Genomic DNA, 13,536 nt, shown 5'->3' with positions numbered 1-13,536 from the left:
AATTGCGGCGCAAGTAAAATTCCTCGCTTCTCATACAGGTGTGTCTCTAGTTGCGGGGCGTCCATTCTTCTCAGTGAGCAGGCAGCACAACAAAGACTGTCAGTTGGAGTATGAAACACGTTTTATCTTAAGATAACATATTGATAAACCATTATTTAAGCTTGATTGATGCATATATTCATTCGTTTACTCGTTCAGAGATCTATAGCAGATAGCCAGGGCCATCCGCTCAGTATTTTTGTAAATTCTTATTTACCCTGGTTTGGTTCTTATCTTTACTGTGTTTTATTTTCACTGCTGCTACTATGACACACTCCATACATCAAACTGTTGATTCCTGTGGGGAAATAAAGGTTTATCATCATCATATTTTGACCTATAGTGAAGACTGTTTTATAAATTCGCTTGAATAAATAAGATAAATTAAGTTGGCCGATACAATTGTGTGACCCCATAATGTACACCGTCGCCCTCCTACAAATACACAGTGATGTCATCACATTGATTGCTTGAGAATGAAGCCGCAATTCATGAGCATCTTGGCATGGCATTCAGCTCTAATAACTCCATATAAACATATAAACCCACTGATGACCGTCATATCCTTTAGGCTACTTGTTGTGACCATAGAGGTATAATATAGGTTGTGACTACATAACAACGGATACAGAGTTATTTTGTTTCTATTTGCACTGTGACTGTCACATTCTTAGTAGGCTGTCTGAGAAGACTGAGCACATAATTTCTATTTAAGGTTTGATATAACAATTAAATGAAATGTCATTATCATCTAAATTGTCAATACGTTACTTACTTTCAATATTTGGGTGAAATAAAAAACAAACAGAACCCAGATAAACAATGGGGGAGGAACAATGCCAGGAATTCCCCCAATTTCCTGAAGAGTCCCCTGCAATGCCTGAGAGTGAAGTCACAGCTGCATCACAAAGATCACCGTAAGCAGAGGCAATGCTGCCATCTAGAGCTGTTAGAGGTGCACTGCATACTGGAAAAGACTTCAGAGGGTGGCCCACTTCATTGCACCTCAGTCCCAGCATAATTTTATTTTTATGAAGTTTTATATATATATATTGTAAATTTTAACAAGGAGGAACTCAAAAAGACAATTATTGCAAATGTGAAAGAATACCTAGATTAAGAAGGGGAAGGTAAAAAAATCTCATAATTATAAAAACACAGATTATGAAAGGACATGGATATAGAACTGCAAAATTGCAGAATAATTATCTTATTCTGTTAAAAGTACACCACACTATTAGCCATAGCCTACATTTCAATCCCACCAAACTTTCGGTGGCCAGGATGACAACATCATAGGTTTCATCTGTATCTAGTAATCACTAATCAGTGAGTGACAGTGCATGTGAAAATATTAGGTTGAAAGTGGTTAAGAAAACGTCTAACAGACTTTTTAAAAAAAAGAAGCTTATCCCTGACTTTTCCTGTGTGTGATGTAATCTATGAATATAATTGCCTTCTCTCTCAACCCAATACGGTCAACGCAAATAGCAATTAAAGGGGTGTTTTTCCTTGTCACCTTTGCCAAGGGCTTGCTGATGGGGAAATTGTTGTCTTGACCTGCTCTACATGTAAAGTGTCTGATTTGGCACTACTATATAGATACAATTGACTTGAATGGACTAAGAGTTTTTTTTTTGTCTTTATCTGTTTTACATTTCTCTGTATCCTTTATTGCATTTATTTTGATTTGTGTTTTGTTGTTGTTGTAAAGAACTTCGGAAGCCAGGTACCATATACATAAAGATGACTTGCTAATTATTATCTGTTTGCATCTAATTGAAAACACTAGTGATTACCGACTAGGCTGCCATGGGAATGCCACTCATTTGTCTATATGGAGGATATTATCCTACACCCTTTCCCCATCTATCTCTTTCCCTCCCTTCCCTATGACAAACTGGCCAAAGCTCCAAGTAGCCTAGACTCTTCTCCGTCCTGGTACAAGGCTGTGGAATCAGTCAGGACTACAGAGTCTCACCCCCATCTTCCACTGCTGTCTGAAGACCCACCTCTTCAGACACCATCTAATTTCCTACCATTTAATATCTCCTCCTCCTTCTTGAATATAGATGTACAGTATGTTGTTTACAGATGATAAGTATGTTATTTAGGTAGATGCCAGATTAGGTTTGATGTCTACCAGCTATCCTTGTTACACATACTACTTAATTTTTTTCAACCACTTGCCAATGTTTTAAAATGAATATCAGCCCAAGCTTATCTGAAACTCAAATTAATGAGGTTCTTCATTAGTGAGGTTGCCAGTAGAGCAAAATTCAACATGACATAATACTTGAACCATTTAACCACTGTCTAAATAGAATGTCAGAGTATCCCATTGGTGGTGTGCGTGATCATGTGTCTGCGCAAGTTGCTGGGGTTGTTGAAGCTGGCACTGCATCGAGAGCAGGTATACGGTTTCTCCCCAGAGTGAGTCCGCAGGTGGATTTTCAGGCTTCCGTTCTGTGTGAAACGCCTACCACACTGAGGGCAAACATATGGTTTCTCTCCAGTATGTATGCGCATGTGGATGCTCAATGTAGTCTTGTTGACAAATGACTTGCCGCACAGGCCACAAAGAACTGGTGACTCTCCAGTGTGGCTCGCTCGATGTACAATCAGGTCCTCGCGGCTGAAAAAACGCTCCCCACAGAAGCTACAATCCAGGGATTTATTGGCGGTGTGAGCAAAGTTGTGGTTCTGTTGTTGCTGGTGTTGGGGATACTGACTGATGTGACTGGAGTGACCCCCTTTATTATCAACGGTCACTGTTGTGTTTATTGAAAGTATCTTTGCCGTGACTGTCTGGTTCAAGCGACTTCTTTCTAGTTGACCGTCTCTTGCTGGCCCCAGACTGTTATCCTCTGTCCCTCTTATCGGGGGTCTCTCCGCAACACCGCCACTAAAACTCAGGAGATTATCATGGTTGATGGAGTGATCAGGGGAAAGAGATGTAAGAGCCTGCAGCTCTGAGGCAGTGAAGAGTGTGTCGCTGTCCTCTACCAGAGGCCCCTCCCCTCGACCATGGACGCTCACAATCCGCATCTCTTCACGCTGACCTGACATGAGGGAGGAGCCATGGGCATCTAAATCGGGAGTCCCCATGGCAACACCACCGTGCATGCTGTGATTCCCAAAGGTATCTTGATCTGTGCCAATGAAAAATGACACCATGGATCACATTTTGTCAACATATCAGCTGCATTTGTTCAATTCCTACTAGTCTGGATTTTGGAGGCAGCATTTTCCTCACCTGCAGCTTTCCTGCATGCTCCAAGGTCCTCTTCATCCTTAATCAAAATCACATCTGGTGCCTCCCCTGCAACAGACTGACACATATGCACAGTGCATAAACATAAAACGTGAAAATAACGTTATCAAGATATTTGCTGAACCACATATTTTATGCAATATGTATGCTTACCTCCATTCCCGTGGAAACACTGGAAGTCTCAATTTCTGAAGGAATTGTAATAGCAGCATCATTTCCAACAACTTTTTGAGCCACTGGTGGCTGTACAGGAGCTGACATTAGTGGAGGGAGAGCAAATATGAGTTTGAGAGTCAAGACCACGAGTAGTGTTGTGGTAGATATAAACCTGGGTTTATAATAAAGGTTGGTCTAGTACAGTGGTTCTCCAAGTGGGGTCCAGGGACTCTCAGGGTTCCGTTAGGGGGTTCTATATGGACCTGTACAAGTCTGTAACTCTGACAGTATACAAATGGAACCAAATGGACCCGTTAAGGGGGGTCCTTGACATTTTAAAGTTTGAGAATCACTGGTCTAGTAGTAGTAGGCTAGTAATAATAACAATAACCTGTATTTATATAGACCCTTTCCAAAACAAGCTTCACAAAGTTTTTTACAAAATAAAATGAAAAAAAAAAAGCATTAAAGAGAATTAAAAAAACAATTAATTTAATAGCATGGAAAGCTAAATTATATGTAAATCCATTAGTTAGCCGGGAATAATCTTGTTATTCCAGGTGTGTTACATGCAGAGTTGCCATGTCTGCTTATAAGCGACATTGGGCTTGTTTTTCTGTGAAGTTGCTTATAAATATTAGTGGTTGTGGTTTTTGGGGCTTGTTTCTAAACAAGTGTAATTGCTCATTTGGGCTTTCTTCCTAAGGTTGTTTAATACTGTGGTTCTCAAACATTTTCATGTCAAGGACCCCCAAATGAACATGTATTTGTCTGTGTATCCCCATATAAGAAAAATGTTTGTGCCAGGGACCCCATACCAGATTTGTGATTTTCACTTTTTCCCAAAGATTCTTTTGAAAACAGCAGATCTACAAGCTCACAATTGCGCGCTTGTATATCTTGTAGCTTGTAGATCAAATAGCCAAACTAGTCGCTTCTTTTAGGCTTGTTTTCATGGACATAGTTGCTTATTTCTCTCGCAAGATCTGGCAACGCTGGTTACGTGTTTATAACCCCACTCTAATGGCCTTTAAACAGTTATCTTACGCACGTGGTCGTGTGGCCACTTTGTCACACGGACTTTCCATGAACCATTACCTGCCACTAGTCTAGTCCGTGGTTTAGGGATGTTTGCTCTTGCCAAGGAGAAGCGACTTGGCGGCCGTGCGACGTTGTTCCTGGTCTGAAGCCGCAGAGAGAACATCTCACTCCTCATTACCTTCATCCTCATCCTCAGCGCTTCGTTCTCTTTCAGGCTCTGGGAGATCTGATGGCGCATGGCCGCCGAGCTCTCGGAGAAGAGTTGGCTGATTTCGCCCACTGCAGCTTTCGCGAGTACGTCCATTATGGACAGCAGTTGAGTCTCTAAGGCAGTGGGAGACATGTTTGTTGTCTTTTTTTTTGGGTTGAGTAGTATGTGGACTCTGGAAGGAAACGCGATACAACAGCGTCGGTTGGTTACCTCCCCGTAGAGAAGATACACAATGGCTTTTCCGGTGACGCGTATTACCGTAATCCCTAGAAAGTGTTCGCATGTTCTTCTTTCTTTCTTTCTTTCTTTCTTTCTTTCTTTCTTTCCATCTGTCAGTGTCTGTAGAAAATATTGTGTTTATCTATCTTTCTATTTATTGATTGATGTATTGATGTACTTTATTTAGTAAGACATGAGAACAACAGTACATGGAAGTAACAATATCTGTCTGTCTATCTGGCTGGCTGGCTGGCTGGCTGTCTGTCTGTTTAAACAACATTTAAGGATGTAATAACTAATTATAAGATCTCCACCAGGTACATACAACCCGAGTACTACTGTGTTTGCATGCCCACCTGACTGCTCATTCTGGGTAGTGTGGGGGGGGCCTCAAAGATATTGGGAACAGGGGCCCCTGAGAGTCTTAATCCGTCCCTACACACACACACACACACACACACACACACACACACACACACACACACACACACACACACACACACACACACACACACACACACACACGCCTTAAATCCAAATATAGTTGATGTTTTACTTGAAGGAAGGAAGGAAACGATACAAGGAATATTGTCAGTTTTAATTTCATCATTCATCATCATTCATCATTACATGATAAATGTTTTCATTCACTAGCACCACACAAGAAGTGGATAAAGATCTTTATGTGCTGAAAACAAACACACTCAACAAGAGTGAATGGATACAATCACGGCATATTGAACACACTGCACCGTACAAATCATAGTGCACACGATCAGATTTCCCATCTAATTCCATACAGTCTACATTAAAAGCTACAGTACACTTGATGTGTTTCACTCAAGTGTCTTGCTCAGAAACCAAAGCACTCCTCTGGTACCGTACCAAACTATAAGACTAGTCTCTGAAGTAGCTTAATCAACAGTCCTTTATAACTTTGGTCTTTTCATCTCTTTGTCTGTTGCCTTTATTTTGTCTAGGCCTCTGCTCCAACACACACTCCTCCATCTCCCCCCTTTTGTTCATTCTCTTCACCTGCTTGTATCGCAGCACTGCTTGATATGTCTCCCTCTCTCTCTGCCCCCACATCCTCCCCCTCCCCCTCTTTCGCCCTTCCTGGGCTATCTATCACTGCAATTTTGACAGCTTCTCCCTCCTCCTTCTGCAGTGATGCCTCCTTTGCTTCCTGTGCCAGCTCTTCTCCTTTCTCGCCTGCTGTGTCCTTTTCCTCCTCCTTTTCTTTATCCATCCTCCCCTTCTCTAATTTGGAGAGGGTCTGGCAGAGGGACTGGACATAGGTGAAGACACACATAGGGTCGGGTCTGTTGCCCATCAAGATCATATCTGACACATCCACCAGGGGGCAGCAGTCAGCCAGAGACCTAGGGAGAGATATGAATTATAATCTTTTAGATGAAAGAACAGGTGAGAATTCAGGGCACATGATGGGACCTAAAATGATTTGGTTTCAGAGTGAAGGAAAGAGAGCGTTGCATACTCTGCGGTACTGAAGGCCAGGCTGAAGTTCTTCTCCCTCTCCTCTGGTTTCAAGGTAGAGTAGTCAAAGGCATCTGGGAAAAAACGATGGATAAGCGCGCAGAATGCCATTCCATCACACCAGGACGATGAGAAGTTGTCGATGTTGATGCCCTAAGATTTCAGTGGAATGAGAAATGAAAGATCTTAAGAGTCAAAGCAAGACAGTTATTTAAACACAAATTGTTTTGAATGTAGTAGACCACAAGTTGTAATTCTATTCCTATATTAAGGGCTGTGAGTGATGATTCAGATGTAGTATTCCTCTGTAACCTAGCAGCGAGCTCAGACAACAACATGACACCGGACAGTATCACATGACTAATTCTAAAGTTCATTAAACACAGAGGATATATAGTACTGGTCACATTGCCTGACCAGTAGATATGAGTCATAATAACAGATATGGACGATAATAAGTGCACAATAAAACATGATGTTCTATAATGTAGTGGAGTTGGGAGTGGTACTCCAACAGTTGCATCCTGCATCACTGAGCATATAGTGTCCAGATAAAGCATTGACCATTGTGTCATAAGCATATCTGTATGCTTACGCAGATGAGAGTGAATCAGTGCAGTACAGTATAGTACAGATACTTCAAACAGATACATACGGGTCAGATGAGGTCAAACAGATAGAGGTCAACCCTAACAGGTCAGCTCCTAAGATATAACACTAACACACTTCACAAGTTAACATTAGTGAAAAATATTTATGTAGCAGTGGTTCAGAGCCTCTGCCTGATGACCAAAAACCTAATATCTCCCCCGGCGAAAGGGGAATTCCCCTTGAGGCTAGTGGTTAAGATGATGGCTTTCCTCGCGGGAGACTAGGGTTCGAATTCCGGGAGGAATATTCCTGCTAACACAACAACATGGGCCTGCTGATCTCACCTCATAGTTGTGTGTCTTGTTGCGGCACCAATTCAGTATCTTCTGTTTGATTGATGCTCCATTGGCCACAGCCATAGCTGACCTCTGAACTTTGAAGTTGCGGGGTAGTGGTGTCCTAAAACGTCAAAACACTCAATAACTTCTCATGTAACAGCTTAGCAAATGTAATATTATTAATCAAAAAGCAGAGTAATGGTATAAAATGATGTCACCATGGCCCATTATGTATGTTTTGACTTACTCCGGTGCACCTTGCTGGAACTTGGCCATGATGTCATTTCTAGTGGAAGCTCGAGCAGAGCGGGCAGAGGTCCTCGGCCGTGACAGGGCAAGAGGTACGGAGGGGGATGGAGCATTAGTGCCAGTCTTTCTTTTTGTCTTCCCTTGCTTCTCCAGCTCCTTGCTCTTCCCCTTGTCCTTCCCTTCTATACCTCCACCACACTCTTTTTCTTTGGCCTGTTTTCTCTTGTTCTCTGCACCCTTTGATGATTTTGCCTTTGTGTCTTTCTCATCAGCCTTTTGCTTCTCTGCCTCACCTGTGTCGGACTTTTCCTCCCCTCTGCCCTCCTTCTCTTTGTCCTCCTCATTCATGTCTGTTGGTTCGCTTTTGCCATTCTCAACCACCTCTGCCTCTCTGCTATTTTTATCCTCTGCCTTTTCCATCTTCTCTTCCTCCACCTCCTTCTCGCCATTTGCTGATTTACAAACTCCGGCGCCTACATCGGTTGACACCCCGTCTTTATCTTTCCCAGCCACTTTGACATCATCTTCAGGATCTTTCAGTGTCGTCTGAGGCGCGTCCATATCTCTGACGATGGCTTCGTTTACCTGCTTTTCGATTGTTGCATCCCCACTTCTTTCCTCCAACCCTTCCACCTCCTGGTCTTCCACCAGCTCCCTCACGGAGGCTTCTGTCTCCTGGGCATCACACTCTTTTGTTCCTGGGACCTCTATCTGGAGGACAAGCAACATACCATACAATAAGAGTTTAGTTGTTGGTTGTATTTCTTATCAAAATGTTCAAAGACATGTATAGTAGTGTAAAGTATAAAGTTAAGAGTCTCAACTGTTGAGTTGTTAAACCTTGTCACTTCGGTTCATTCCAGGGACAATGTAGTGCTTTACGATACAATGTAATAATGTTCCAGTAGATATTTTTGAGCATCTCACTTTCAGTAAGGACATGCATGGACCTGCAGGTGGAAAACGCATACCTTTTGTCTCCCAAATGTCCTCTAAACATGCAATACAGATTAACATCACTCCAGTGTTTTCAAATAGAACAAAGAAAAACACATCTTTTAAATTAACAACAGTATAGTGTACTGTAAAAATAGCTATTATATAATATTGGTCTCTGTAGTGTGAATTCTCTAATGTCCTACATTGTTTGTTTTGAAGTGTTTGGCTGCCCTTTATAATGTATCCTTTAATAAAAACATGTGTACACACAATGCACTACTGCAGATTATTTTATACTGGTGACTTTCCATTGGCTATGATTGCTTGAAACGGGACAGTGCAGGCCACATACCAGGTCATGTCACAGAGTAGCGCCTCACCAGCTGGAAAAGGAAACTGTACTGTCAGCATTTGTGAGACATTTCTTAATGAAGATTTGGCGCAAGAACAGGTGTAGCGTAGCTCATGCAGGCACGATCATTACTCCTGTTCCATTGCGTTTTCCAAACACCTGCCAGTCCCACAAATACATGTACAGCTTCCTCATGGATTAGAAAAGCAACATGAAACACTGCAGGTTTTGCGCTTTGGAAAACCTTTTTGTATGTGCATGTAAACACACTCGGTTTTGCGCTTTGGAAAACCTTTTTGTATGTGCATGTAAACATACTCTCACTCACTCACTCACTCACTCACTCACTCACTCACTCACTCACTCACTCACACGTATGCGCACACACACACACACACACACACACACACACACACACACACACACACACACACACACACACACACACACACACACACACACACACACACACACACACACACACACACACACACACACACACGTACCTGGTTATTGTTGTTGTTGTTGTTGTCATCAGTTTGACTGGTTGCTTCCATAGAACCAGAAGGCTGCAGACTAGGCGATTCTCCCTCCATGATCCTCACAACGTCCTGTCTGTTCAACTGCCCACAGGATCAGATATCTAATCACTCCTGTTGTTCTATCACTGTCTTACTAGGAGCTTTCAGTTCTGCCTTCTGTCCCGTCTGGGAAGTTTTCATTCAGTCATTAATGGTCCAATCTGACCATTGCTGTTTACTGTCTCTCTCACACTCCTTTTCAGTACTATGGTATTAGTTCTTCTGTATCTCTGCTTTCGTTTCGGTGTCTGTCTGTCTGTCTGTGTGTCTCTCTCTTTCTCTATCTCTGTCTCTCTCTGCCTGTCAGTACTGCATGTCTGAGTGCATGTGTTGGACAGTGGGTACCCAGCTAGCCCCTTCACACCCCGCCCCAACCCCATCCCCCGCTTTGTGAAGATTCCTATAGCTACTTTATCTGACCTTCCGAACAACACAGTGTCCAAAAATAGAGCCCCAGTGACACAGGCACAATCCAGTAGGCCCAGACAGCTGCATCTGCTGTGGAAACGCGGGTGTACACATACACATGGACATGTGCGTGCAGTCGTAGGTGTCTTTACTCACATTCACATAGTAGGCAATCAACCCCTTTGACTTTTTCTATTAGCTAAGCTGAGCGACCGTACACCAATATAAAATATACTCATTGTACATGAATGCATAATGTTTGATTATAGACCTTCAATTTATGGGTCATTGACTATTATTGACGTGTTAGACTATAGTACAGTATAGGTTTAATAAGCCTATAGGAGCCAGCATGAGATTATAATTGACTCAATTTTCTTTTGTTGTTGTTTTTATTTGTTGTTGTTTTTTATTTGTCTTTATGTGTGTCTTTTAAAGAGAGACCTGGCCAAGAAGGGCAGCAGTTACAGCAGTTACAACAATACACAAAATAAACTCATAATAAATATGTTAACAATAAGGTAAAAACTCAAATAACTTAACCATTTATTAAAAAACAATTGCACAATTGGGTGCTCAAATGAATGCCCCCGATAGGCATCCTGTTGATTACCAGCATTTGTTGTCTCACACACACACACACACACACACACACACACACACACACACACACACACACACACACACACACACACACACACACACACACACACACACACACACACACACACACACACACACACACACACACACACTTAGTTGAACAGATGGAGAAGCCCTTACCTTTGATGAAGTTTTCAGCTCTCCAAAGTCCTTTGGGGTCACTGCTCTCTCTCTCTCTCTCTCTCTCTCTCTCTCTCTCTCTCCCCTCTCTCTCTCTCCCCCTCGCATCTGTCTTGTTTGTTGCACTTTCCTCACTGTTTCCCTGGCTCTCTGTTACCAGTGATGTATAAAAATGTCCAGTGAGTCACTCAATTAAAAATTTCACATCTCTCTTCCCCCTATTTGTCTTCTACCTTTCATTGCTTTTTCCCCTCTCTCGTATCTATCTCATATCTGTCACAATTCTTATCTCTCTGTCTGTGCACCCCCCCCCCCCTTCCTGGGTAAATATACTAGAATGCCCATTGCCCAAACAGCTTTGAAAATATACTCCCTGCTGATTTGGATATCCTGACCTACCACATGTCCCCTCTCAATCTCAATCCTCCCAACTCAATGCCCCAGCTGAACAGTGAATCTACTCATTCAACACAAAACAGATGGTTTTAAAAATAAACAGCTATCTTTCTTCCCTCTCTCTCTTGCCCTGTCATTATCTACTCCTGCCGCCCGCTCTTTCCCCCCACCCATAATGTGTCTCTTCTCTTCTCTGCTCTCCAAGTCTTGGGGGCTAAAAATATGTCAGCACCTTCTTGTGTATCTCTCCTGCTCTTTCTGGCCCATTGAGTGGGGCCCATATCTATCAATAGGCTACTCATCCCTCTTAATGGTGGGTCCTGAAAGGTGCTCTGTGCTGGACATTTGTTGCACCATATGGTATTGTGAAAGCCTTGATTTGTCATAAATAACTCACGTATGCTAATAAATGAGAAAAACAAATACATGATGATAGTAATGGATCCTATCCAGCGTGTTTGTGTGTGTGTGTGTGTGTGTGTGTGTGTGTGTGTGTGTGTGTGTGTGTGTGTGTGTGTGTGTGTGTGTGTGTGTGTGTGTGTGCGTGCGTGCGTGCGCACACTTGCGCACACACATGTAGGCTATTCATAGTATTGATTGCAGACATCTGCTATGTGTCATCAGATAGCAGGTGATTAGACCTATCAGTGAGTAAATGACATCCATGGCCGTGGCATATTGAATGGCAAAACACATCATGATAATGGGTACATATAGGTTACTGTATGTTCACATGTTTGGGGGCACAAATAACATTTGCCGTTGCTTGATTTGTATAATGCTCTTCTCTGTTCTACTTTCCATTGTACTGAATCATCACACAGTCTTTAAATTAAATTAAAGTGCAACGCTTCCTATAAGTGTCTGTTTCACAAACTTGTGCACCCTCTCTTTTTATTTGAGTGTCTGTTTGAGAGAGATTTGAGAGTCTGTTTGTGTTTTGTGGTGCTATTTGCCACATGGAGAATGTTTTTTCCACTTAAAGACTTAAAACTTCAATATGTGTCTGTATGTAGTATGACGAATTTGCAGTGTTGTGAAAGCCGTTTATTTTTTATTTGTTGATAACTGTGCAGTGCAAGTACAGCACATAAAACGTGAGATTTATGGGATTTTGACGTCCATGCATGTGGATGAGAAGGAACACAACCACAGGGCCTTACAGCATGATAATTGAACCCATTTGTCATAGGTTTATCAACACAGTGTGAGGGCCTACCCCCACCCCTCTCTGTCTGTTTGTTTTGCTCTGTTTATTTTTGCAGGTGATTGGCAAGCAATGCTGGATGGTTTGTGGGGAGAAAATGGACTGCCACCGTGGGTGTGGCAGACTTGATTGAAGTTTATTTGATTTAAGTTTACTTGAAATGAAATGAACATCACAATTACATTGGACAAACCAGGTTTTAAGGATATCATGTTATTTTTCAAAAACTGTCCACAGGAGGCTTTTGTAAAGAAAAAGCCAATTAAAACGTAGGAGGGAAAAATACATTTTCTGAATTAAATACCAACATGAGCTATCGAGCAAAGACAATATGATCAACTAATTAAACCAGCCATTCTCTATTCAGAATGTGAGCTTGGAATTTTCGAGTTTTGTCCCCTTTACTGAAAATCAGACTGATCAAATGAGGTCTTGCACATGGAGACAAGACCGGTGGAAGCTTGTGGAGTTGCTGTACTAAAGCGTTGACGGCTAACTCAGGGGTGAAACATTATTATAATTATTATAATTATAAAAAGTTTGAGATTGCTCAAAAAGTTATAAAATGTTAAAGAGGTTGTGTTTTCTTAAAATATCACAATGGTTCCATCTCATTGGTTTCTGGTCCAGGAGTTTTATTGCCTGCTTGTAATACTGAAATTATAAGTTTTAATATGGTTGTAGTATTGTGTGACCATGATGTAATAGAGTGTGGAAATAATTATATGCATGTATTGTGCAGTTTGACATGACAACGACAAGACTAAGTCATTTCTATTAAAAACTAAAAGGATTACAATTTGGTCTGACCTCTCACAAATGTGCTTTTAGCTGTATCAAATTATTTTTAAATCCAAGATAGCTACTACTTGAAAGGACTGCTCTCTTTCCACTGTTGCTCTTGACTTGTGTCCTATAAAAGTATGTGTAGGTTTGTTCGTTTTTTTGTGTCCTGACCTACATTTTAACATTCCCCCACCCACGCCACCAGTAACATTTCATACACTCCATAGATGTTACATAATTATTATTTAAAACAATAATAATAATAATAATACATTTTATAGACATATACATATCTCTCCATATATAATAGGCCTATGTTACATATTCTTTAATAATGATAACTTTTACACAGTGGTGTAAAGTAACTAAACATTTACTGAAGTACTACTTAAGTGCAATTTTGAGGGGTACTTTTACTTTACTGAAGTATTTCCAAATGTCAATACTTTTACTTTTACCCCACTACATC

General features: G+C 41.5%; 2 protein-coding genes across 3 annotated transcripts; both read right to left on the bottom strand.

Annotated features, from left to right (window-relative positions):
• Window positions 1–1,557: 1,557 nt before the first annotated feature.
• On the bottom strand, window positions 1,558–4,885 carry LOC308076307 (uncharacterized protein). Its single transcript, XM_080416547.1, has 4 exons — window positions 4,568–4,885; window positions 3,467–3,567; window positions 3,296–3,371; window positions 1,558–3,191 (listed from the first exon to the last, which is right to left on the bottom strand). Exons 1-4 carry the CDS (start codon window positions 4,851–4,853, stop codon window positions 2,368–2,370), a joined length of 1,287 nt encoding a protein of 428 aa, XP_080272673.1. The 5' UTR covers window positions 4,854–4,885; the 3' UTR covers window positions 1,558–2,367.
• A 634-nt stretch (window positions 4,886–5,519) lies between these two features.
• On the bottom strand, window positions 5,520–9,814 carry smtnl1 (smoothelin-like 1). 2 transcript variants are annotated; one of them, XM_080417080.1, is made up of 6 exons: window positions 9,413–9,813; window positions 8,907–8,937; window positions 7,614–8,326; window positions 7,373–7,487; window positions 6,439–6,590; window positions 5,520–6,322 (listed from the first exon to the last, which is right to left on the bottom strand). In XM_080417080.1, exons 3-6 carry the CDS (start codon window positions 8,174–8,176, stop codon window positions 5,917–5,919), a joined length of 1,236 nt encoding a protein of 411 aa, XP_080273206.1. In that variant the 5' UTR covers window positions 8,177–8,326; window positions 8,907–8,937; window positions 9,413–9,813; the 3' UTR covers window positions 5,520–5,916. The 2 variants fall into 2 exon arrangements, with proteins under 2 accessions (XP_080273206.1, XP_080273205.1); XM_080417079.1 differs by lacking the exon at window positions 8,907–8,937 and having other exon boundaries at window positions 9,413–9,814.
• Between the last annotated feature and the right edge of the window lie 3,722 nt (window positions 9,815–13,536).

Source organism: Gymnoscopelus braueri, assembly GCF_963280865.1.
Source record: "Gymnoscopelus braueri genome assembly, chromosome: 20".
Lineage (NCBI taxonomy): Eukaryota > Metazoa > Chordata > Actinopteri > Myctophiformes > Myctophidae > Gymnoscopelus > Gymnoscopelus braueri.
This window is presented reverse-complemented; position numbering and strand designations above follow the sequence as displayed.